Source organism: Stenella coeruleoalba, assembly GCF_951394435.1.
Source record: "Stenella coeruleoalba genome assembly, chromosome: 16".
Classification (NCBI taxonomy): domain Eukaryota; kingdom Metazoa; phylum Chordata; class Mammalia; order Artiodactyla; family Delphinidae; genus Stenella; species Stenella coeruleoalba.
The window spans coordinates 28484089-28510624 of record NC_137162.1 but is presented as its reverse complement, the minus strand read 5'-3'; the positions used below and the strand labels follow the sequence as shown (position 1 = coordinate 28510624).

At 40.4% G+C, this 26536-nt stretch overlaps 1 protein-coding gene across 5 annotated transcripts in view; it reads left to right on the top strand.

The window, feature by feature from the left end:
* The first annotated feature begins 1011 nt into the window (after nucleotides 1-1011).
* The window catches only part of ENTPD7 (ectonucleoside triphosphate diphosphohydrolase 7), a 52357-nt gene continuing 26832 nt past the window's right edge, over nucleotides 1012-26536 (top strand). For 3 of the 5 annotated variants that reach the window (XR_013824346.1, XR_013824347.1, XM_079900647.1), the window contains exons 1-8: nucleotides 1012-1126; nucleotides 1385-1487; nucleotides 2618-2800; nucleotides 14263-14468; nucleotides 14713-14863; nucleotides 19069-19172; nucleotides 21036-21092; nucleotides 23483-23616. Coding sequence is in view for 3 of the 5 variants with exons in the window: in XM_079900647.1 (XP_079756773.1) it covers nucleotides 1480-1487; nucleotides 2618-2800; nucleotides 14263-14468; nucleotides 14713-14863; nucleotides 19069-19172; nucleotides 21036-21092; nucleotides 23483-23616 (843 nt within the window). In the remaining 2 variants the exon portion in view is untranslated. Of the gene's footprint in view, nucleotides 1133-1384; nucleotides 1488-1567; nucleotides 1700-2617; nucleotides 2801-14262; nucleotides 14469-14712; nucleotides 14864-19068; nucleotides 19173-21035; nucleotides 21093-23482; nucleotides 23617-26536 lie in introns of all 5 variants that reach the window. The other 2 variants (XM_079900649.1, XM_079900648.1) reach the window with 2 other exon arrangements.

Below are 26536 nucleotides of genomic sequence, written 5' to 3'. Positions count from 1 at the left end.
AGGTGTAGATCAAGTAAGGCTTTTAGGGGAAGTGACCCTTAAATCGAGTGGTAAGGGTTGAGGACGAGTTGACCCGGTAAAGAGGCAGGGAAGGATACTCAAGACAGGTGGAGGGGAGGGGTGGAGGAGGCAGAGTGAGCAAAGCCCAAGAAGGCAGAAACCACAGAGGTGCGTTGCTGGAGCATGATAAGGGAGGTGCGGAGCAGCAGCAGATGCTGCATGGTCAGGTCGTGGACGGCCACGTGTGTGCCAAATTTGTAAGGACTTGGATTTCATCCTGTCCAAGCGGCTCCCGCCTGGACATGAGAGAAGAGGCTGGTGTAAGCAAGGTACAAAAACAACATTCAGGAAACATTACCTTTTGTGTATCACTGTTAAGGTCTGGGAGGGCAGGGACACAGCCGCTCTTAATGTTTGGCTCACAGTAGACATTAAATGAATGTTGAATGAATGGATATAAGCGCTGCGGTGTAGTCGTCATTACCCCCCAACTTGTGGTTTTTTCTCATGGGACAACACAGTGGATCCGGGGCATCTGTTTGGGAGGCTGTAGGGAAGGTTTGTGGTGGGAGAACTGCCATTCTGCAGGGCAGGATTTGTGGACACAAAACCTCCGACTGGCTTTAGGCAAGGAATGCACTTGTGTCGCGAACACCCCGAGACCCACGCACCCGAGCCGCTCCGTCCTGAAAACGGCCGCAGAGAAAACAGCCAGCAGAGAACTAGCGCCCCCGAGAGGGTAGCAGCCGCAAGGTACCTGGGCGCCGCTCCTTACTGCTCACCTGTGAGCCACAGCCGGCCCCTCCAGGCGGAGCCCCGCACGACGCCCTTCCGGATTGGACGCGCTCGAAATCCCGGGGCGGGCATTAAGGCCTAGCGCTCTAGGGGACTGGCCACCCTGGCGGACCGACGTGCGGCCGACGGAGCTGGTTCGCCCGCGGCCCCAGCTGGGCGGAAGGCGGGCCCGTCTCCGCGGGTCCCCTGTCAGTCATTGGCTCCCTGCGGTTTCCTTGGGGACGTGGCGCCGCCGGCGGCCCAGGCCTCCTTCCGGCTCGGTTAGAGGCCGCGGGGATCACCTCCGGACCTAGCAGAGCGGAGCTGAGGGAGCCGGCGGGCAGCTCGACCCGTGAGTGTGAACTCGGGAGGGCTGCGGGGCCGGGAGGGGCGGACCGCGGGTTCCTCGAGGATGTCGCTGGCCCTCTAGAATACCCCGCACCCAGGGAGCCTGGGTAGGGTCCACTGAGCCCCAGGAACAAGAGCATACGGATCTGGAGTGGGAGCCCGGGGAGTGGGTGGACGCCATGAGCTTCTCGTGGTGGGGTATGGGGTCTAGTCTCGTGGGTACTGCTGGAGGTGAGCCGGAACCCCAACCAGCTCTTTCCAGGCTGCAGACTTCGGAGATGACTGGGACGAGGAGACCACCTTCTCAAGGCAAAAGGAAAAGGAGGTGACAGGCCTTGAGACCACTGAAGGGAACCCATGGCTAGGTAAGGTTGCAGACTTTATCCTCAGCTGGGAGCTCGGTGGGGGGTGGCTGGGAGATTGTTACGAGTGAGGTTTACTCTAGGGCTGCATATGGACTTCGCAGCCTGGTCAGATGGATGCAAAGATCAAAGCTGCATTCTTTTGAAGGCAGATTCAACAATACCTTACAGCCCAGAGCCCCCGGGGTGATAGAGTGAGTGCTTGCTCAGCTCTGGTAAGTGCTAGATTGTAATGTTCTTTCAAATTTCCACTTGAGTGAGGCTAGGTGCCCCTTGGGGAGGTTAAAAAAACCCCAAAAACAAAAACAAAACAAAAAAAATTTTTTTAATGAACTTTGAAAACAGACCGAGGTCCTTCTGAATTACTATGGAAAGTGAACTTCACAGTTGAGTATGCTTATCCATACATTATAACACTCTGAAGCTTTCAGAAAAGATTAATGTGGATCTGTGGAGCAACAGGTACCAAATGAGACAGTTGTCAAATAGAGTAAGTGGAGAAAGATGCAGAACAGTAGGTATGATGTAAAACCAAAGGAATGGAGATACACACACAGACACACACACAGATATATTACCTATATGGTATGTATTTATGCTTGTGTATACAAGAATATCCCTGGGTAACAGTGGTTGCCTCTGAGAGGGAAATGATGGGGTTAAGGCACAAGACTCACTTTCCACTATATATCCTTTAAACTGTTTGATTTTTTTTTTATTGTGTGCGTATGTTACCTATTAAAATATTTTTAAAAATCAGTTGAATAAATTTTCTGGCTATCCAGTTTTTTTGACAGCATTCTTGATGGGAATGTTACAAGTGCTCTGATTCTTCAGTGTTATGAGATTGCACAGGGAGACTGGTGATCTTTTCATTAACATGAAGTTGGTTCTTTGAACTGCATCCCAAAGTGCACTCTGAAAAAAGAGCAGAGAAGCCTTTTTTTATTTATATAGTAGAAGCTCCATGAACTATATATGTCCTTTTCTAAAATTCGAGACTAAATGAACATTTAGACTTCTGGGGGCATAAATTTTTTGCCTTTATCAGGAAGCGCTTTAATTCAGCTTAAAAACCGTTTTTTAGCACTGGATTGTAGAGACTTTTCTTACTAATGTTTGTCTCATTTCAGGATCAGTTTTTCCTACCTCTGCCCAGCCTCCTGGTACTTCACTGTGCCCACAGTGAGCCCATTTCCCCGGCAGCGGGTGGCACTCCTAGGACTCTTCTTCATATCCTGTCTCCTTTTGCTTATGTTAATCATGGACTTTAGACATTGGGGTGCTTCATTACCACGAGACAGGCAATACGAAAGGTGAGTCAGCTTTACATCGCTTCGATTGGCTTTGGTGTTGAAGTCATAAATATTTTGATAAGCTGTTTAACACACTACCACCTTTGACTCTTTTGGGGAATACCGCACTTTTATTAGTAAAACTGCATGCCACTTATTACATAAAGAAGTTCTTAAGCCCCATTTCGGCAATGTTCAGTTTTGATTCAGCAATGCTGTTACAGCGTTTTAACCATGAAAGACATCTTTCTGTTCTTTTGTCTTGGTGGGCTGACTTACTGGGTGCATAAATGTTTAGGATTGTTATGTACTCTTGATGAATTGACCCTTTTATCATTCTTAAATGACTCTGTTTCTCTTTGATTATATTCTTTGCTCTGAAATCTACTAGTCTGGTATTAATATATCAATAGCAACTTCAGCTTTCTTGTGTCAGTGTTAGCATGATAGATGTTTTTCCATTCTTTTAGTTTTAGCCTATTTGTGTCTTTATGTTTAAAGTGAGCTTCTTGTAGGCAGAGTTTAGTTGAGTCTTTCTACCCAATCTGACAATGTCTGCCTTTTATTTGGGCCCTTCAGGCTATTTACATTTATCAATTGTTTAGATTTTAATCTGTCTTGCTATTTGTTTTCTGCTTGTCACATCTGTTCTTTGTTTGTCTTTCCTCTTTTTTTCCCTTCTTTTGAATTGAGTACATTTTTTATGATTCCATTTTAGCCCCTTTCTTGGCTTATTAGCTATAACTCTGTTTTTATTTTTTCAGTGGTTGCTTTAGGGTTTAGAGTATACATCTTTAACTTATTACTTCAAGTAATATTATACCTCTTCACACACAGTGTAAGAACCTAACAACAGTGTACTTTCATTCCTCTCTTTCCCCTTGGCCTTGGTGCTATTGTTGTCATATCTTTTACTTCTACATATGTTATAAGCTCCACCATGTGTTATTATTTTTGCTTTAAGCATTCAGTTATTTTTTAAAGAGGTTTTTAAAAATAATAAAAAAAGGCTTGTATATTTACCATTTCTGGGCCTCTTCATTCCTTTGTGTAGATTTCATATTTCCATCTGGTATCATTTTCCTTTTGCCTAAAGGTCTTCCTTTAACATTTCTAGTAGTGTGAGTTTGTGGTTGGTGAATTCTTTAAACTTTTATGTGACTGGAAAAGTCTTTATTTTGTTTTCCCTTTAAAAGAAATGTTCACTGAGTATGGAACTCTAGGTTGATGGTTTTCTTCTTTCATTACTTTACAGACGATGCTTCACTGTCTTCTGGCTTGTCTTAGGAGAAGTCTGCTGCCATTTTTATCTTTGTTCTCTCTGTACATAATATGTCTTCCTCTGGCTGCTTTTAAGATTTTCTCTTTATCACTGGTTTTAAACAATTCGATCATGATGTGCCTTGGTGTAGTTTTCTCCATGATTCTTTTTTCTTTTTTTTAAGATTTTTTTAAAAATTATTTTTATTTTTTAAAATTTATTTTATTTTATTTTTGGTTGTGTTGGGTCTTCGTTGCTGCGCACGGGCTTTTCTCTGGTTGTGGCAAGCGGGGGCTACTCTTCATTGGGGTGCACAGGCTTCTCATTGCAGTGGCTTGTCTTGTTGTGGAGCATGGGCTCTAGGCACGTGGGCTTCAGTAGTTGTGGCATGTGGGCTCAGTAGTTGTGGCTCGCGGGCTCCAGAGTGCAGGTTTAGTAGTTGTGACACACAGACTTAGTTGCTCCATGGCATGTGGGGTCTTCCTGGACCAGTGAGTCCAGTAAGTGGTGATCTATATAGCTGGAGAGGTAGATCAGGCTGGGCCTATTAAGCCATTTTAGGGGGTTTAGACTTTATCTTAAGGGCAGAGGGAAGACTTTGAAAGGCTTTGAAAAGTGATATGATCAGAAATGCTTTTTACAGAAAGGTCATTTTGATGGCATGGTGGAGAATGAATTGGAATCCTCCAGTAGAGAGATGATGGTGGCCTAGACTTGGGTGGCAGCAATGATGATGAAGAGAAGTAAATGCATCTGAGGGATACGTGGGAGGTGGAGTGATCTGATAGTTCTTATCTACCACTAAACTCAGGTGGCCAGATTCAATAAATACTTATGCTGAATTAATTGAAACAAGTTAGCCACAGAGCTAAGGAACACACAGACTGTGCCTGTGTAATGAGCGTAACAAAATCCTCACACCCTGTAATGCTCTGGCTGAGCAGCCAGCAGCCATATAGCCTAGAGCTCCTTGTTCTTTAATGAAATGTTATGTGCATATGGCCACAAATTACCATGTGTCCTTAAACTTCACTCATGGCTGCCTACATGAGTCATTTAGGAAGCAAACATCTGTTGAGAGCTTGCTGTGTGTGTGACTCCGTGCTAGGCGCTAGGGTACAAAGATGAATAAAACGTGGCCCCTGAACTCATGCAGTTAATAATCTAGTTAGAGAGGCAGATGTGAAGGAATAATTGTTTCCTAATGAGATAATAGTTTAAGTATAACTATGTAGAATCAGGAATAAAGAATCAGGAACTGTACATAGTCAAGAATGAGGAATAAAGTTAAGAATCAGAACTTAATAAGAAGAGGCTCATGAGTAACCAAATTTTGTATCACTGAGTTCATGTACTAAGCGCTTATGTACTATACTGATAAGAAAGGCTCTCACATAGAGGCTGTTTACTTTTGTTTTACATACTGTTTTTTTTTTTCAGCTTTTTATTTTATATTGGAGTGTAGTTTGTTAACAATGTTGTGTTAGTTTCAGGTGTACAGCAAAGCGATTCAGTTATTCATATACATATATCTATTCTTTTTCAAATTCTTGCCCCATTTAGGTTGTTACATAATATTGAGCAGAGTTTCTTGTGCTGTATAGTAGGTCCTTGTTGGTTATCCATTTTATTTTATTTATTTATTTATTTTATTTATTTATTTTTGGCTGCGTTGGGTCTTCGTTGCTGCACATGGACCTTCTCTAGTTGCGGGGAGCGGGGGCTACTCTTCGTTGTGGTGCGCAGGCTTCTCATTGCGGTGGCTTCTCTTGTTGTAGAGCACGGGCTCTAGGGTGCGCAGGCTTCAGTAGTTGTGGCACACGGGCTTAGTAGTTGTGGCTCACAGGCTCTAGAGCGCAGGCTCAGTAGTTGTGGCGCATGGGCTTAGTCGCTCCGCGGCATGTGGGATCCTCCCGGACCAGGGCTCGAACCCATGTCCCCCGCATTGGCAGGCGGATTCTTAACCACTATGCCACCAGGGAAGTCCCTATCCATTTTAAATATAGTACTGTGTACTTGTGCATACTGTTGTAATTAGCTTGGTTCTCTCTCGTCTCAGAACACAGCAAATAATAGCAAGTTAGAATGGTGGTAGTGGGAAGGGTGTGATGGTCATTAGATGCGGGCACACTGATGACAGTAATTAATAACGTACTGACATCTTGACAGTGAGGCAGGAGAGGGGAAATTTATTAAAAGTAGACTCAGGGGCTTCCCTGGTGGCGCAGTGGTTAAGAATCCGCCTGCCAATGCAGGGGACCTGGGTTCGAGCCCTGGTCTGGGAAGATCCCACATGCCGCAGAGCAACTAAGCCCATGCACCACAACTACTGAGCCTGAGCTCTAGAGCCTGCAAGCCACAACTACTGAGACTGCGTGCCACAACTACTGAAGCCCGCACATCTAGAGCCAGTGCTCCGCAACAAGACAAGCCACCACAGTGAGAAGCCTGTGCACCTCAACGAAGAGTAGGCCCTGCTTGCCGCAACTAGAGAAAAGCCCGTGCTCAGCAGCTAAGACCCAACACAGCCAAAAAAAAAAAAAAGTAGACTCAGTAACTCAGAATTTCTACAGACCATTTCTATAGTGCTGAACAGTTCTACACATTTTGTTAAAACTATTTTATTATACAGTCTAATTATTTGTGTTAACGATGACCTTAAGTCAGTGGTTTTCAACTTTATGTAACCGAATTACTTGGGGACCTTTAAAAAATGCAAATAACTGGACTTTTTCTCAAGGTGATTCTAATATGCAGCCTAAGTTGGGAACCATTGCTCTACAGTTTAGTTATATTTATCTGGGAACGAAGTATTGTGGTATAGGGGAAAGAGATTGATTTTAGAGCTAATCAGCCCGTCATTCTCTAGTTGGGTTATCTCAGACAGGTGCTCTATTCTGGGATCTCATTTCTTTAAGTATAAAGTGGAGGTAAAATGCCTGCCTTGTCTTGTCATTTGGATTAAAAAAGAAAAACACCTAGCACTGCTTGGTACATCACAGATATTAGTCTTATTAGTATTATTTGGAATAATCTTGATTTTTCTGTTCTCTAATTCTGTTTTGTGCCCTGCAAATATGCAGTGAAGATAAGGGGAAGCATTATCTCCATTTAAATTTTTTTCCTTCCAGAATTTCTTTTCTGTGGCAGCTGTTACTACTTAGGCACTGGTAAGCACTAGCTGATGATAAAATGGTTAAACAAATAATTAGGAATTGATGAAAACACCTAGCACTCAAGTTCAACAGCTTATAAAAAATTAGGACAAGTGCTTGTGGTTGTGATTTTTATATTACATACATTGAATATAGTCTTATTTTTTCCAACTTAAATTGTTCTTAATTCACATGATGAAATTATATCAATATTTTATATAGAAAAAATGTTTTAATTTGAATTTTTTCAGCCATTGGTAGAACCTAGCATATCACTTCTTTTTTTTAATTTTTAAATTTTATTTTATTTATTTTTTTATACAGCAGGTTCTTATTAATTATCTATTTTATACATATTAGTATATATATAGCATATCACTTCTGAGGTGATATGGCCCAGGATTTTAGAAGCCTGCATGGGGGTTTTCCCTCAGTAGTTTCAAAACTGAAGAGCTGTTGTTTTACAAACATATACCCACATTGCTTCTGGAAGGAGAAAGCAGAAGGTTTGCATCAGAACTAGAATTTAGGAAAAGGTAAATTTACAGATTGATGGGTGTCAGTAAGGATAGAATCCAGAATTTTTTTTTAAATTTATATTTCTAAAACAAACTTTATTTTTTAGAGCAGTTTTAGGTTCACAGCTAAATTGAGCAGAAGGACAGAGAGGTTTCCCATAAACCTCTTGCCTTCCCCCCACCAACACACACAGCAAAGCTGTTTTTAAGAATAATTTTTGTTAGATGTGTTTTAATCAACTATTTATCTAGCATGTGGCATATAAGATGGGCTCCAACAACTTCATCATACTTAATTCATATTTTACACCCATTTATTCATTCATCTATTCACTTACTCAACAAACACTGTCTACACTGTGGTATCCAATAGGGTAGCCACTACCCACAGAGGCTATTTAAATATAAATTAATTTAAATTAAATAAAATAAAAATTCAGTTCCTTATTTGTACTAGTCACATTTCGAGTGTTCACTGGCCACATGTGGCTAGTAGCTATCCTATTAGACAGTGCAGAAAGGGGATATTTCCATCATATCAGAAAGTTCTGCTGGAACGTGCTAGTCCTGGATACTGGGTAAATTGTTAAAATTTATTAATAATTCTTAGTATAAGGGGTGCTTTTAGCATGTATTCATACATGTTGTGCAAGACAAACAGTGAACCGTTCTTACTTAAATGTTCTGTATATTCAGTACATTTCTTTTTCACCTTAATGTTTAATATTGTTCACTTTTTGGTAACCCCACTACTGTCTTTATTAGTGGGGAAATATTTGTCTGGTTGACTTATTGTCCTGAAGAATGTAGCTATTGAAAGGTGGTGCCTCATGTTCCTTTGCCATCTGGGAATAACTGAATGAGCGCTACTGTGTCAGCAATCAGCTCAATACTGACCTTCCTTAGGAGTTTTAATTCTGTTTAAAGCAAGTGAAAAAGAGCCATTACTTATGGTTAGAATAAAAATGATAAACAGATATACAGGTGAAGCTAAGGGTTCTTATGTACAGTGGAAAAATTCAGAGATTTTGCTGGTGAAATTGAAGGCATTTATTTGCATTTATTCGTTTACTTGTCCTTAATGGTGTTTATAATGTTTATAAGCAGAGCTTCAAATTATAAATGTTCCTGACTGCTCTGATTAATCTTGTTAGGAGATAAGTAGTAACCTTACAAGATGCTTTTCTGGGTATGTATTGCTATCATCAGTCATGCACAGCTACTTTGGCTATAACGTCATTATATTTGGTTTTGAGCCTTGAACAGAGTTGGGATATGATGACATTCATCAAAGAGGTGGTAGTTCCATGCTGATGGGGGACCACTTTAATGGACTTTTGGCATATTACTGAGTTCTTTTTGAACTCTAGAAGTGGTAATTAGTGTTGATTTTGTAAGCTAGGTAATGGTTTGGTTAGTTATAGCTCTAATGCTGTTAATGTCTTGAGGATAATGGCAATGAAAAGCAATGTCTTCCAGTTCTACCTTGGGTGATGTATATGTGGGTATCTTTCTTTTCATTGACTCAGCAGTGACCAGAGGGAAATCATGTTTCTCAAATAGAGGGGATATATGTGTGTGAGGCGGGGGTAAGTGCATGTGATGGTGAATCAGATCTCTCCTGGGATGGTGGATGTGAGGGATCCAAAGCTTTTGGAACTTTTCTCTTGGGCTTTAGGTCTTCTTTAGGGGTTGACAGTGCAGTATCAGCAAAGCAGAAGGATCCAGAAATGCAAGTAATTAACCATGATGGCTAAGGCTGGGACTGCAAATCAGAAATGAAAATATCCGAGAAAGGACCAGTGATCCATCCACGTTAGGAGCCTAGACAGAGGAAGACCTTCAGGTGGTTGAAAAGTGTAAGAAGCCTGATTAGGTCATAAGAGGTCAGAATTCCAGAACTTTCTGCGGCCTGAAGCAACTGATCAAGGATTCAAGTGGGAAGTGTAACATAAATGTCATCTGGTCCTATCTTTCTCCCTTGTATTCTAGTGTCAGCTGACTTTTTTCTGCCAATGCACACATGGCGACTTCTAAGAGAAGAGAAAGCAAAGTTGAGTTGTACCCAAATGAGAGGTGTAAAGTTGCTTATCTTGACAGGAACCAAAGAGGATGACAGGATGCTTTGGAAAGCCATTGAAATTTTCTAAGGAGACCAACTGATTTTGAATATAGCTATACAAAGACATAGATGAATTATTAACAAACTAGCAGCTTCATATTGTGAGCTCTAGGCCCAAGCCAATCAGGATTGACTGATACATATCAGAGAAATGTGAGGAACATTGTGTCTGTATTGAGGTATGCAGATAAGGTAATTGCTCTTGAGACGCTGAGAGTCTAAATGGAGAGGTGGAGCAAACATATGAAAGAACTCTTAGGGCTCATACTGAAATGTAAGCAAACTGCTTAAAGAGAATGACACTCCACATGCTAGAACAGAAGGAGGAGGCCTTTTTTAGATCATTACAAGAATCAGCTTGTTGAGGGGAGGCTTCTGGAGAACTGGGAAGCCATATCAAAGAAGGGAAAGGGGGAGGAATAGGTAGAGAAGCAAACGGATGTTAGAAAAAAGGTCGCGTTAGAGTAGTGGTTCTCAAAGTGCTTACTGACGCTTGGGAGTCTCTGAGACCCTTTCAGGGAGTGTGTGAGGCCAAAGCTATTTTGATGATAATACTAAGATGTTGTTTGCCCTTTTAAAAAATTGTGTTTAAAAACGCATAACACAATTTACCCATCTTAACCATTTTTAAGTGTATAGTTCAGTACCCTTAAGTATATTCACATGGCTATGAAGCCAATCTCCAGAACTTTTTCATCTTGCAAATCTGAAACTCTATACCCATTAGACAACAACCCTTAATTTTTCCCTGTCCCCAGCCCCTGGTAACCACTATTCCATTTTCTGTTTCTATGAATTTGCTTACTTTACATACTTCATATAAGTGGAATTATCTAGTATTTGTCTTTTGTGACTGGCTTATTTCACTTAGCATAATGTCCTCAAGGTTCACCCATGTTGTAGCGTACGGCAGGATTTCCTTCTTTTTTTTTAAGGCTGAAGCATATTCCATTGTATGTATATATCACATTTTGTTTATCCATTCATCTGTCATGGACCTCCGAGTTGCTTCTACCTTTTGGCTATGGTGATACTATTTGCCTTTTTCACTGAGTTGACATTTACACTGATGATGCAAAAGCGATGGTGGGTAAAACTGCTGGTGCCTTAGCACAAATCAAGATAGAGCACCAAATTTTACTAGTAGTTATGGCAGTCTTCACTGTCACACAATTGCAGTGGGAAGAAAAGTCTAATTCCACTTAAGAATATCTTTTTAATATTCTGTGTGACAAAATGGGAAATAGGAATTAATCACTTCTGTTGCCTACTCAGGTTGTCTCAAGGAAAAGCACTTAGGCAATTGTTTGAGTTGTGAGCTGAACACAGTCATGGAATACTATTTTTCACTTGAAAGAATAACTGTCAGAAAAACTGTAGATTTCAGATGTGGGTATTTCATAGACATTTTCTTGAAAATGAATGAAGTAAAAACCTGTCACTTCAAGGAAAATAACTGTCAGTATTTATTGCCAGTGATAAAATTTGAGCTTTTAAGTGAAAATTAGAAGTTTGGGAAGTTTGTATCTGCCACTGTGAGTTTGATAGCTTCCCAATACTTAAAAGACTTTTTTGATAAAATTGGTAGTGATATTCATGAATGTGTGTGGTTTTTTGGTAGAATGAAATGTGTCAACATTAAGAAGATTTGCATAGCTCAGCGAACCAGTATTTTCCAGTATACGATGTGACAACATTACGCATGGGTAAAAGCAATTTAAAGTGAAAGATAGACCAGTGCATTTTAATGTAACAGTATGAAAAGTTCTTAGAGTTTAGATTCCACATTGCAACCAACCTTTAAGAAACTCCACTTGTCGAGTTTCAGTGCAGTACCAATGATCTAAAAAGTACTCTTCCCTTTTCCAACAACGTACCTGGGTGAAGCTTGATTTTCTTCATATACTTCAATCAAAACAACTTATCGTAACAGACTGAATACAGAAGCAAATATGAGAATCTAGTTATCTTCTATTAATCCAGACACAAAAGAGATTTGCAGAACTCTAAAACAATGCCACTCTTCTAACTTTTTTGTTTTAGAAGATAGTTGTTTTTCATAAAATATGTTAATATGTAATGAGTTTGCTATTGTGTCTAAATAAATAAATAAGTATTTTTAAATGTTCTGTTTTATTTTCTAACATGGTAAATGTAGACAGATGTACCACAAAAGCTCTTTGGGGTCCAATAATTTTTTTAAGGCTATAAAGTGGTCCTGAGCCCCCAAATTTTGAGAACCAATGTACTGGAAAAAGTTATTCATTAAGCAGGAGGGGACAGGATCCAGAATCTTGTCAAAGAGAAGTAGAAGGGGTGGTTTTCAGAGAAGGAAAGCAGATAAAGATCTGTGAAGTAGAAAGATTGCTGATGAGAAATGAAAAGTCACTTTGGGCTGGAGATGGATTATCTTGCCTATTTCTTCTCTATCTGTGGCCCACAGATGTCTGCCCAGCTTTCCTGTGATAGAAGTGAGCTGTTATGAGTTGACTGGTGGGTTGTGAGCCCATTTTAGCCCAATCATTTGATTAGAATGGGAAAGTCTGTGGTGGAATGGAATCTTTAGGACTGTAAACTTTCTAGTGTGTAACAGACTTTTACCATCTGCTTCACTTCCTGCAACTCACTCTCATATCAGATCCAGAAAAAAGTTCTACCTGAACCCTATCCTATGCAATAATTTACAGCATTGTATTGAAGCTCAAATATATGTTCTCCTCTTTTTAAAATAATGCATTTTGTGTTATAGAATAGGAAAGGTACTCAGCTCTACTTTTTTGATTTCAGAGCTGTTTCTACACGGTCTTCTTTTCATCGGGTTTGCTTTTCTCTCCAAAGTAAGGAACTCTGTAGTCTGTGTAGCAATGTGAAATCACCAGTAAACACAGGCTAGATTGTTCTGAGAGGTATGACACATGGCTTACTTTTCTGGATTTACTGTGAAGGGAATGTTACCTGCAATTCAAGGCCCCTCACTTGCATGGGCCCCTTTTGTATTTGTAATGTTGAATATTTTGTGTAAAAGAACCTTCCTCCCCCATTATATTAGTTTCAGGCTCCACAAAAGCTAGTTCTAATGTTCTATGTAAGGGTCTTGGGGATCTGGGCATTACCGCTAAAGACAATGTTGGATGATAGGGCAGAAGGGAGTTTAGGTGTATTACTTGAAAAAATTCACAACATTACTTTCAGAATATTCATTCAATTATTAGCTCAACCTATGGTAATATTTATTCAAATTTAATAGAATCTAGAAGGCAAAATTTTAGTCTGCCTACCATGCATTATATATTAGCGTCAAGAAAGAGCTCTCCGGGCTTCCCTGGTGGCGCAGTGGTTGGGAGTCCGCCTGCCGATGCAGGGGACACGGGTTTGTGCCCTGGTCTGGGAAGATCCCACATGCCGCGGAGCGGCTGGGCCCGTGAGCCATGGCCACTGAGCCTGCGCGTCCAGAGCCTGTGCTCCGCAACAGGAGAGGCCACAACAGTGAGAGGCCCACGTACCGCAAAAAAAAAAAAAAAAAAAGAAAAAGAAAGAAAGAGCTGTCCTTTTTCGAGTAATAAGCTAAAAGCCATTCTCATTCTCACCGGGCTGCTCTTCAGGTGAAGGCTTTGAAGAGGAGTCATCAGTGACGTTTGTACTTTTCAGACCTGTATGCTCTGAGGAAACTTTAATATTTATTAAAGCCTCATCACTCAGAAGAAGGGTTTTACCAGCTTTTAGCCTTCTTTTCTTTCTGGATATTTCAGCCCTTTTCTCCAGAGAGTCTTCTGCTATTTGTTCTCCCAATAGTTATGTAACAAACACAGCACTGAGCTAACTGCTCAACATACATTTTGGCCTCTCTGAGAGTAGAGACTCCTAACTACCCTCATTTCACAGACGAGGGAACAGCTTGAGAGAAGTAATTTCCTGAAGGTCACAAAACATAGGAAGTGCTAGAGCTGAGACTCAAACCTTGGGGTTTTGGTGGTAACATCTTTACTTGTTCCATCTTCCTGCTGTCAGCCAGATATCATTCCGCCATGTTCTTCATGTTTATATACAGAAAGGATAGATAAATAGAGAAGAAATTGTTAGAACTGCTTTAGTTATCTAGTGTGCATAGCAAACCACCCTCAAATTTTGTGGCTTAGTATTTACTGAGGCCTAGAAGCCCTTTAATGCTTAGTAAAAGATTTGCTACCCTGGCCAGTTTCAGAACTACCCCCAAACTTAGGGTAGTCTTTTGGTTACCTAATTTCAGTATAAACCAGCTGTTGCCTCATATACATCAGTAAATATGGTCAATATTGTTTCATTCCTTTGTTAGGATGTGTAGTCCCATGTGCCTGGCACATGTAGGCACTTAATGAAGACTCACGAACAGATGAATTAAGTGGTGGTGCTATTTGCTTAACACTAGTTTCTCTTTTTGCCCGGCTTAGGTATTTGGCTCGAGTAGGAGATCTTGAAGCTACTGACACTGAAGACCCAAATCTAAATTATGGACTTGTTGTGGACTGTGGCAGCAGTGGCTCTCGGATTTTTGTTTATTTCTGGCCAAGACATAATGGGAATCCTCATGACTTGTTGGACATCAAACAGATGAGAGACCGTAACAGCCAACCAGTGGTTAAAAAAATCAAGCCAGGTACTAAATGGAATATATTTCATTGTCAGTCTCTCTTATCTGCTACAGAAATGAGAGGACAGAAGAGAAGAGGGAGAAAGAAAGCTACCCTTTTCTTCTGGACGTTCTGGATAATGGGAGGGATTCATTGCTACCCTACTCTTACGAAATAAATGTTTAGGACCTTAAACAGAACCTTACGGGGTATCAGTCTTCTGAGTCTATGTGATCTGCTCTTTAAAGAAAGTATTTTATCTTACTTAAGGAATCTCTGCAATGGCAGACACTCCAGAACATGCCAGCGATTACCTTCGTCCTCTGCTGAGCTTTGCTGCTGCTCATGTGCCTGTGAGGAAGCACAAGGAGACCCCCCTTTACATCCTATGCACAGCAGGCATGAGGCTTCTCTCCGAGAGGTGAGATGCAGGAGAGTGGGTGGCCCAAGAGTTGAAAGTGCAGTTTCATACATTATTCTCTGTGGTTCCCTGGTCTGAAGGCAGGATGTGGGTACAGCACATAGAGTTGACAGGTGGCACTAAGAGACTTCTTGCTCAAAATAGAGCAGAGCCACTCCTACACCCCGTTATTTCACAATCAGTTGATCACACCTCCATGTCGTTTGCTTCTTTGGGATCAATATCTATTTGAGATGGTTGTAATGATTCTTAGTTTTGATTGAGGGTTGGGAGCAGTGGTGATGTAATAAATTTGGATCATGAGGCACCTAGAAGGTGAGCATAATTTCAGAAGGGTAGTAGGAGGGTCACCTGGGGGACTGGGTACCTGGGGTCTAGTAGGAGGGCTCTGGTAGGAATGGGGTTTTCTCTATAACTTTGCCTGGCTCCCTGATGATAGTTGGTGCTGCTTGCAAAGCTTAGTCTCCATTGCTTTAGACCACTTTTTCAACCCCTGCTGGTTAAGTCTTTTCCACTTGACCTTGGCAGTTTAGCCTGGCTTTTTGCCACCTGATCCTTCTTCCTTCACTGAAAGAGGAGGAAGACGAAGGGGCAGCAGCTATGCTTAGGTCAGACCCCTCCTTGTTTGTGATTTCTCCCTTTTGACACCTCCCTGACCCCTCCATACTTATTATGGTCTTGAGGTAGGAATGAGCTCCCTTAACTTGAGCACCCATCCTTCTGCAATGTTCACAGTCTCATAGTCATCGGGTGTTTTTTATTAGCTTAAATGTTTTTCCTTGTTAAATGGCAGTTCCCTTTTCCACAAAGTTTCATTTCGTATACTTGGCCAACAGCAATGAAAACCTCTGCCATGTGTGTAGGGCTCCATTCTGCTTGTGCCAGACATGTATGTCAACACTTCTTCCAGTTGACTACTTTCCTTCTGCTCAGACACAGAGTTACTGGTTTACTGTTGAGAAGCAGATTATTTTATGTAGCCATTTGTCAATCTGAAAGGCCTTCTAGTTCCTTGTTTTCCCATACATCTTGATCTTTAAATTTTTTTTTTTGGTTTGTTTTTACTTATTTTTAAAACTAAAGTTTAAAATGTTATTGCTAGAACCTTACATCATTAAAGGAAATCTTAAAATCAAAACAAAGAAGTTATAATTCTACTGCCCTATCAAAACTGTCTCATTTTGTCCTATTCCTTTCTCTCTGTATATCTATGTGTAACTTCTACAAAATTGTAATCATACTACACGTGAAATTTAGAATTTTTGTTTTTGACATAAGTAATGAATCACTCAAACTTTTAGAAACCATGTGAAGAGTATGGATGACATAGGTGGTGCCACATCACAGGGCTGTGAATGGACTAAGGTCTCACAAACAAGGAAGGAGGGTGGAGGGCCAGAGAAAAAGCTGACTCGGAGGTCAAAAAGGCAGAGCCAACCAGCAGGGTGATGAAATGGCCACAGTTTGTGTGTCTGGAGCAAAGGAGAGGATTGCCTCATCTCCTGGCACTGCCCAGCCTTTCCTCTGTTTGTCAAAGAAGTTTCTATTTAAACAAAATCAACTATGTAGCTCCACCCCATTTGTCTAAGATGTTCCCTGTCATCGTGGAAGCTCTGAATATTAGTAATTATTTTATCTTAAGAATTTTTAAAGAACTTGCCTTTAACTTTTTTTTTTTTTTTTTTTGCGGTACGCGGGCCTCTTACTGCTGTGGCCTCTCCCGTTGCGGAGTACAGGCTCCGGACGCGCAGGCTCAGCGGCCATGGCTCACGGGCCCAGCTGCTCCGCAGCATGTGGGATCTTCCTGGACCGGGGCACAAACCCGTGTCCCCTGCATCGGCAGGCGGACTCTCAACCACTGCGCCACCAGGGAAGCCCTAACTTGTTTTTTGATCAGCTCTTTTAATAATGCCTAGATCTACCCTGGGCTTATGAAATCATTGCTACCTCTAAGGTAGCTATAGTTGTTGACGTAAGTTTAACAGTCACTGCAAGAACCTGTTTTGTATAATTAATGCTTTGTTAATTTATTAGCATTTGTGAGCAATATTCAAAATGGGTTTGAATCCCCTGGACTGTATTTTGGATTTATTAGCACTAGGTTTTATTTTTTTTGCCGAAGGCCTAGACTAACAGAATTCGTTCCACTGCCTTTTTAGTTTGTGATGGAAATACCTTTAAAGAATTACGAAGTGATAATTTAAGAAAAAAAACTTTATTCTAAATGTATATAGAAGTAGAGAGAATGATGTAATGAATCCGCATTTACTTGCCACCCAGCTTCAACAATTGTCAATGTTTTGCCATAAAATGTTTTTTTTTAATAAAGAAACAATATTGAATTTTAGAAAATGAAAGTTCTGTCCTATCCTGTGTAATACATGAATAGTGTTTTGTTTATTAACATAAATTGGGATCATATTATATGTACTGTTTTGTAACCTGTTGGAACTCAAAATATATTGGACATCTTTTCATGTCAATACATGTAGATATAAATTGACCTCATTTCTTTTAACATCTGTGTACTATTACATTGCATGACTATCCCATAAATTATTTAGCCAGTCACTACTGATATACATGCATTTAGGTTATTTCCAGTTTTTCATTGTTATAAATAATGCTGTAGTATTTTTTCTCTCTGTATTCTTATCTGATGATTTCATTGCAATAAATGTCTTAAAATGTAGTTGCTGGGTCAAAGGTTAAGCACGTTAAAAACCTTGATACCTAGTCCCAGATTGCCCTTTAGAAAGGTTGTACCAGTAATTTATATTCCAAACAGCAGTGTGTGTTGGTACCCATTCTTCCATGTCATCATCAAAACCAGCAAGCCCTCTTCTTTGGGTAGTTTAGAACCATATCCAATAAGGAGGGCAAAATAGCACCTCTAGTTCCCCAAATGAAATTTTGATCATAAAAATTTCTTGTGTATAACAATGACGTTATATATTGGAAGATTATTACTTTAAATGTAATTTTCACTTTCAAGTGCTAATAACATTCTTCACCAAGTCATGCTGGCAACCAGGATAGCCAGCAGAATATTTTTATAATGAGTAATTTTAAAAATCCAAGATAACTGCTCTTATTTTTAACCAGCATTGTCTCTAGATTTATATGATTACTTCTAGCTTTGTTTCTTTGCTTGTTTTTATCTGATAATACTAATAACATAAAACTTTAGAGGACAAAACAGCGCTGTAGATACTAAGCTTCAAGCGTCATCCCCAAATTATGACCTTTGGATTTTGATCCTGGTCTGGGTTTTCCAAATGATAAGATTTTTATAAAGAAAAAAAAAATCAACCCTTGAAATATGGAAAAGGAGGTTTAAAAGTTCATTGTTAATGTAAAGGATCATGTAAAAATTTGTGGGCCAAACAGCGCTTCTTATGTGGTGATGTGAGACACTTTTTCTGTATTGTGTGAGATCTAAGGATGAGATTGTGTTCCTCAAATTAACAGCCTCCTTTCATAGTGGTTAGGAATAACGTAATTACATCTGTTTTATAGATTATGAAACTGTGTTTCAGTTTCCTGTAGCTTATCCATATTTAGCCTGTGAGAGGCATAGAACCATAGTCTCATCTTTTAATACTATTTGAATTGTAACATTGTATAAAGGATAAGTATTACTGTTACCATATTGCCTTTTAAGAAGGAGGCTATACTTTTTTTTTAAATAGATCTTTATTGGAGTATAATTGCTTCACAATACTGTGTTAGTTTCTGTTATACAACAAAGTGAATCAGCCATATGCATACATATATCCCCATATCTCCTCCCTCTTGCATCTCCCTCCCACCCTCCCTATCCCACCCCTCTAGGTCATCGCAAAGCACTGAGCTGATCTCCCTGTGCTATGCTGCTGCTTCCCACTAGCTAACTATTTTACATTCGGTAGTGTATATATGTCGATGCTACTCTCACTTTGCCCCAGCTTCCCCCCACCCTGCCCGCCCTGTGTCCACAAGTCCATTCGCTATGTCTATGTCTTTATTCCTGCCCTGAGGAGGCTATACTTTTGAGTAATTTTAAACCTTTGAAATCTCGAAGGGGGTACCAAACAGAAGCAGGGATCAAGTGTCTTGGGTAGGTGAACAGTGAGGTCTAACAAGGCTAAGTGGAAGGTCAAGTTGAGGTTGTTTGTGAGAAGAGAGTTTAACCATTAACTCAGGTTTTTTGTTCTTTCTTGCAGGAAGCAGTTGGCTATCTTGGCTGATCTAGTGAAAGATTTACCTCTGGAGTTTGACTTCCTCTTTTCTCAGTCTCAGGCAGAAGTGATCTCTGGGAAGCAGGAAGGTATTGGGCCTTGAGGAGTAAAAGCTTGCACTTGGGGTTTGTAGTTTTGGGGTGGAGTTGAATGCATGTTCTCATGTAGCCCAAATGTGGCCTGTATGATGAATTATGTTTCAATTTCTTGAAAAACAGAAAATCTTTTGTTTTCTAGTTGCAGTTCACATAAAGGAAAAGATTCACCTTTTTCAATCTCAGTATTGCCTTTTTCAGTCCTAAAATTCCCGTTTGGTTTTACTCCATTTCTTTGCTGAGACTCTATCTTTCCATTCATTGGAAGACTGCTCTTATTTCCTGGCTGTATAGCTGCTTTATTTGATAATTCCAACACCTGTGTCATCTCAGGGTCGGCATCTTTTCCCTTGAGATTGGAAAGGTTGAGATTTTCCTAGTTCTTTGTATGACAAGTCTTTTTTTTTTTTTTTTTGGTACACGGGCCTCTCACTGTTGTGGCCTCTCCCGTTGTGGAGCACAGGCTCCGGACACGCAGGCTCAGCGGCCATGGCTCACAGGCCCAGCCGCTCTGCGGCATGTGGGATCTTCCCGGACCGGGGCACGAACCCGTGTCCCCTGCATCGGCAGGCGGACTCTCAACCACTGCGCCACCAGGGAAGCCCTGACAAGTCATTTTATATTGTATCCTGGATATTTTGAATATTACATTGTTAGACCCTGGGTCTTGTTTCTATCATAAAGAGAATGTTAATTTTTGTCTTAGCAGACTGGTTAGGTTCAAGCCTTAAGTTCTGACCTGGCTTCTGTGGGCTGTGATTCTGCTGATTCATTTTTCAAAGCTTTAGCACGGCTATTTGGATTTGTCCCATGTGTGTGCCAGCCAGTGGCCCGTCTGAACCTGGGCACAGCCCATACAAATGTGTTGACTAGCCAGTATGTCAGTTCTCAAAAGCTTTGATATGTTGTTTAGGGTCAGATCATGCATGTGAGCCCAGGAGTTCCTACACCAGTTTATTCCCCACTCTCCACAGTCTCCCCAATACTTTCTGGTTCCCTGAGGTTCACTTTCATGGTCCTTAGGTCAGAAAGCCAGGGATTTAATTTGCCCACTCTGCCATGCATTTCCCATGACTGCATCTATATCCAAGGCTAAGTGGTAGAGGACAGAGGGAGAAAAAAAGAGCAATAGGGATTTGCCCCAGCTCTTGAGGCTGTAGCTCCTCTGGTCAGAAAGAAGGATTCACATCTCTCAGAGGTTTAGGCATCTACCCAGTCTCTACCTCTGCTGTTGCAGGATTGCCTGGGGTAGGAGAGAACAGAATTTTTAAAAAAGCAAGGAATTTCTTGCCACTCTTTCTGAACCTTTGGAGTCCCCTTTTCTGATCCTTGGACCACAAAGCAAGGTCTTGAAGTTCTTTCTGTCCACATCTGGTGTGTACTTTTGTATTTCAAGCTGATTTTGAGTCCAGGCCAGGCAGTATCTGAGGGGGAAGAATGGGAAACTCACTGTGGTTTTGGTGGTCCTTTAAAGTCTGATCTCTGTCCCAGTGTGCCCACTATCAGAGTTCTCAGAAAGCTGCTCCAAATATTCTATCCAGAGTTTATACTTGTAGTCAGTGGGGAGACAGGGTGAGTGTGCTTGCCCAGAACTACAACTCCAAGATTTTTATCTTTTAACGTTTATTTTTATACATTAATTCCTATTCATTGTAAGAAATTTAGAAAATGCAAATAAGTTTAAAAGGGAAAAACATCACAAGATAAAAGATTTTAAATTCATACACTGAGAGTGTGGAATAAAATACGGTTATCACTTTTTTTCCAAGAAAAGGAGGAAAAGAGCAGCCCTGGGAGAGGTATATACATGCTATAGCAGTAGAGAATTAAGCAAGGGCTTTTATATTTCTTACTTAGGGGTTTATGCATGGATTGGAATCAACTTTGTTTTGGGAAGATTCGACCATGAGGATGGTGAGTAGTATTGTCTTCTTATGACAGTTCTAAGGGCTGAAGGTTTATGTCATAACCTATCAGTAGCATGTAAGTGCTAATTTTGAGTTTTCTTTCTTTTTTTTCTTTTTTTTTCAAAACTTAAGATGCTTCATTTCCCAGTCCTAATTTGCTTTCTTTTATTTCTTTTTAACTTTTTAATATGGAAAGTTTCAGGCATTCACATAAGTAGAGTAATTCATAAAATGAACCTCCATGAACCCATTACCTAGTCTCAACAGTTATTAACAATTTGCCATTGTTTTGTTCCCACACTCCTTCCATACAACACAGGTTTTTTTCCCTACTGGATTTTGTTTTTAATATCTTTATTGGAGTATAATTGCTTTACAATGTTGTGTTATTTTCTGCTGTAACCCTACTGGATTTTTAAAAGCAAACACCACACATAATCACTTTGTCTTCATGTACTTCAGTAATACCTCTAATAGATAAGGAGTTTCAAAACAAACCAACAAAAATATCCACAGTTCCATTTTTATTTGATTTTTTTTTTTTAAATTGTTTTGCTGCACCATGCCATGCAGCTTGTGGGATCTTAGTTCCCCAACCAGGCATTGAACCTGGGCCCTCAGCAGTGAAAGCGTGGAGTCTTAACCACTGGACAGACAGGGAATTCCCCCTCAGTTCCATTTTTAAACTTAACAAAGTTAACAATTCCTAATATCATGTATTGATAACAACCATCTCATACCCAGGTAGAGAGTTCCCCGATTGTATCAAGAATATTTATTTGTAGTTGTCTTGTTCAGATCAGAATCTGAACATAGATCACAAATTACATTTGATTGATAGGTCTCTTTTAATCTATAACAGTTAACCTTCCCCCCAAACTCTTTTTTCCAAATCATTCAACAAACAACAACAACAACAAAAACCCAACAACCAAAAAACAACCAAAATGGGGTCACTTGATGGAATGAATTTGCCACATTCTGGCTTTGGTTGACTGAATCTTTGTGGGATCTTTAACATGTTTTTCCTCCCCTCCCCCGCTTTTGTTCTGTAAACTGGAGGTTAGGTATAGAAGCTTGATTAGATTCAGTTCTTTTGGCAAGAATAAATCATAGGTGGTGCTGTTTCCTGCTGTATCACATCAGGAGTTTTGTAATATCTGGTTGTCTTACTTTTAGTCATGTTAAGACTGAACAGGTGTTCAGGGTTCAGGTATTGTCAGTCTGATCTGATCTGTTATAAAAATTTTCTATCCACTTTTCACCTAATGGTTATAGCAGCCAATTGTGATCATTACTTAGATTTGTTTTCTCATTAGAGGTTGCAGAATGGTGATTTTTCTAATTCTGTCATTCTTTCTGCATTTAACAGTTAGGATTTTTATATAATGGAATTTTCTTCATTGGCCATTTGGTTATCCTGAAATATAGTTCCTACGGGAAAAACAGAATGAACCCTTGATTCTTTGCTTTTATTTATCAAGTTTTTGAATAATGAGCTGGTGTCCTAGCAACTTCCGAAGGTAACCAGTGAATTTTTTTTTTCAGTATCCTTATGAACTTGCGGATTTTAATTTATTTGATGCATTGCAGTCCATCACATCATTATTCTTTTTGGTGCTCAAATTTTACCATCATTGGCCGGTAGGAGCACATTTAAGTTGGCTCTTGTGCCCTTTTAACATGATCCCGGTAGTCTTTTCTGTTTCCCTGGCATATTGGCATACGATGGTATTCTATGCTCATCTTGTATTTTTTCTACTATTAGACCCCAGCATCAGCCATTTTTTTTTAAGGAGCCCTTGTTTCTTTTAGTGGAAAATGATGTTTAGAGATTGTGGTCTAGACAACAGCGGTGCTCGTTGCTCCTGGATTCTCATCGCTTCTAGGCCTTTTCAGTGGACAGAGCTAGGAAATTGTATTTTTTTAAAAAGAAAAATAAATCATGATCTCATAGTGATAGTTCTGATTCATATTTAAGATTATAAGATTATTGTTTAATTTCTTTCATTTTATATTAAAATCAAATCCTTTTTCTCTTATGCTGAATATTTGTTCCTAAAGCTGTTTACATAAACATTTATTTAACTTTATTTCATAATATATGTTTAATTGTTTAACAATAATAATACCAATAATGTATTACCAATAAAACTACTGGAATGCAGTTTATTTGTTTCTTTTGTCATTAAGATATATTCTACAAGAGATACATAGTCAAAATACCATGTTTTAAGTCACTTAAAGTAATTCTTTGTATAATATATAGTTGGTACAGTTAGATTAATTTATCTCAGTTTGCTTTCAATTTTTTAAGGGATTTCTGGTTTTTTTTCCCTTTAAACTTAATTTTGGCTTTTAATTACTAGACCCCTTCTGTTCTCTTATTTATTTCAGAATCAGATGCCGAGGCTCCCCAGGAATTGGCAACAGGACGCAGAAGGACAGTAGGGATACTGGATATGGGAGGAGCCTCTCTCCAAATTGCTTATGAAGTTCCTACCTCAACTTCTGTCCTTTCTCCACAACAGGTATTTTACCTTTTGGGGGAATTCAGTGGCTAGGAATGCCAGTCTTTGAGAAGGAAGGGCACTATGTTTGGACTTAGACCAAATGGCCTGGGTCCAAATGTTGGTTCAGATCATTGCTAGCTTGTGTTATCTTGGGTTGGTTACCTCTCTGAGCCTCAGTTTCCTCGTGTGTAAAAAGAGAATAATAATAGTATCTACTTCATAAAGTTGTGAGGATGAAATAATACCACGTGTATAAAGCACTTAGCAAGCTGCCTAGCACGTAATAACGTTTAATACATTGTAGCAATTATAACTATACTACTTATCTGGAAGAGTTGCCTAAGGATTAAACATGATAATATAAATCCTGGAGTACAGTATTTATTACATACTTGTTAATTAAATGTTATTCCCTTTCCTTTACTGATGATTCCATCCTTGTGCTTCTGTTATTCCTTACCTGACTAGAATGTAAAAATGTATTTTGAGGGAGAAGTTTCATCATACAGAGGAAAAAGAAATAAAACATTTTTTAGCACCTAGTATGTGCAAGAAATAAGACATGTTACACTGCCCCCAAAAGCTTATAATCTATCAGTGGAGACAGCCTGTGATAACAGGCAGACCATGACAGTGTTGTAATTTGATCTAAACCAGGGTTTCTCATCATTGGCACTATTGGCATTTGGGACTGAATAAGTCTTTGTTGTGGAGGGCTGTTCTGTGTGTTACATGATGTTCAGCAGCATCCCTGGCCTCTATCAGGTGCAGCAACGCCCGTACTTCCCCCAAACTCCCAGTTTTGACAATTAAAAGTGTCTTCAGACATTGCCAGATGCCCTTGGGGGTGCAAAATCACCTCCGGTTGAGAACCTTGGGTCTAAACAGAGAGCCACAGCAATGTGGGGACTGGCAGGGTCAACCCCATTTGCAAAGGCTTGAATAGGAGCCTTCCATGCTGCCTTCGTGGAAAGTAAGGTATTTACCTGGGCCTTGGATGATAGCAGGCTTTTGCATAGTGGAGGTTGAGGGAAGGCCATCTGCATGGAGGTGACAGTATGCACAAAGGCACAGAAAACAGCAAAGAGCCCAGAATGTCCAGGTAATGATGAATAGCCTGTTGCAGTATGGGATTTTCAAGTGTGGTAGTAGGGAAGGCTGGGAAGATAAGATGAAGTTAGATCATAAGGAGTCTTGGGTGCCATGCTAGGGGATTTGGCTTTTTTATCTGTAGACAGTGGGGAACCAGCAAAGGTTTTTGAGTAGGGCAGTCATATGGGCCTAAGTTTCATCATCTGTGAAATAATTAAACTCTGAAGGTCCCCAGCTCTGAATTTTGTGACTATATGTTAATTGTGTGACTGAGTTCCAATCTATTTTTTTTTCTTTTTTTTTTTTTAAAGTGAAAGCTTTGCTTATCTGCGGGTGCCTGACTTACATCCTCCCCTATGTGACAGAGGATGTCACAAGCCTGTATCTGACATTAATTAATTAATTTATTTTTGCTGTGTTGGGTCTTTGTTTCTGTGCAAGGGCTTTCTCTAGTTGTGGCAAGCGGGGGGGCCACTCTTTATCGCGGTGCACGGGCCTCTCACTATCGCGGCCTCTCTTGTTGCGGAGCACGGGCTCCAGACGCACAGGCTCAGTAGTTGTGGCTCACGGGCTTAGGTGCTCCGCAGCATGTGGGATCCTCCTAGACCAGGGCTCGAACCCATGTCCCCTGCATTAGCAGGCAGATTCTCAACCACTGCGCCACCAGGGAAGCCCCCCAATCTATTTTTTAAGAAAATAATTTTGGTGTCAGGAGAAAAAACTGTAGGTTGGGGAACCTTGGGTGAGAAGTGCTAAAGAGCTAAACTAGACAGTGTAAGTGGAAATGGAAGGGAGGGGACAGATTTCAAGGGATATTTTGGAGTAAAAAAACAGTGTAACATGGTGATGTGGGTAGGGCAGGAAGGGATGGCCAGATGCTGAGGGTCCAGCTTAGGTAACTGGAAGGGTGAAGAACCTAGTCACTGAGAGAGAGAGACCACGGGGGAAAGGGCAGGGTTGATGCTAAGCACACAGGTATGGTTTGGGTGAGAGTATCTTTCTGGTCTCTAGCTCTGAAGTCCTATCACCAAGCAGTTCAATTTTGGGTATGTTGAAAATGTGGGTTTGGCATTCAGAAGAGATTGTCTGTGGTGGGGTTGCAGATTTGGGGAACTAGGTTATGAGACTGTTTAGTCTATATTTGTTAGTATGTATTCAACAGGTAAAATGAAGGCATGGTTCTGATACTAAGGAATAAGTGACAGGTGGCATTGAGCCTTAAAGTCTTAAACAAATGGCTTTTTGTGTGTGTGCAGACTTAGAAAGCAACACTGGTATAGAAAGTATATTTGCAAGCAACAAGTTAGATGTGTACATAGCAATATAATGGATCTTTGTGCTTAGTAAAGAAAGGAAAGAAACAAAGAGACATAACACAATAGCACTTTAAACATTTTAAATAATCCTAAATATCTAATTTTTTGTACCGTTCACAAAGTTGTGCAATCACCACTGTCAAATTCCAGAACATTTCATCACCTCAAAAAGAAGCCCCGGGCTTCCCTGGTGGCGCAGTGGTTGAGAGTCCACCTGCCGATGCAGGGGACACGGGTTCGTGCCCCGGTCCGGGAAGATCCCACATGCCGCGGAGCAGCTGGGCCCGTGAGCCATGGCCGCTGAGCCTGTGCGTCTGGAGCCTGTGCTCCGCAACGGGAGAGGCCACAACAGTGAGAGGCCCGCGTACCGCAAAAAAAAAAAAAAAAAAAAGAAGAAGCCCCATATTCATTAGCAGTTACTCACCATTCCCCTCTCCCCAGCCCTGACAACCATTAACCTTTCTGTCCCTATGGATTTGCCTATGGAACCATAAAATATGTGGCCTTTTATGTCAGGCTTCTTTCATTTA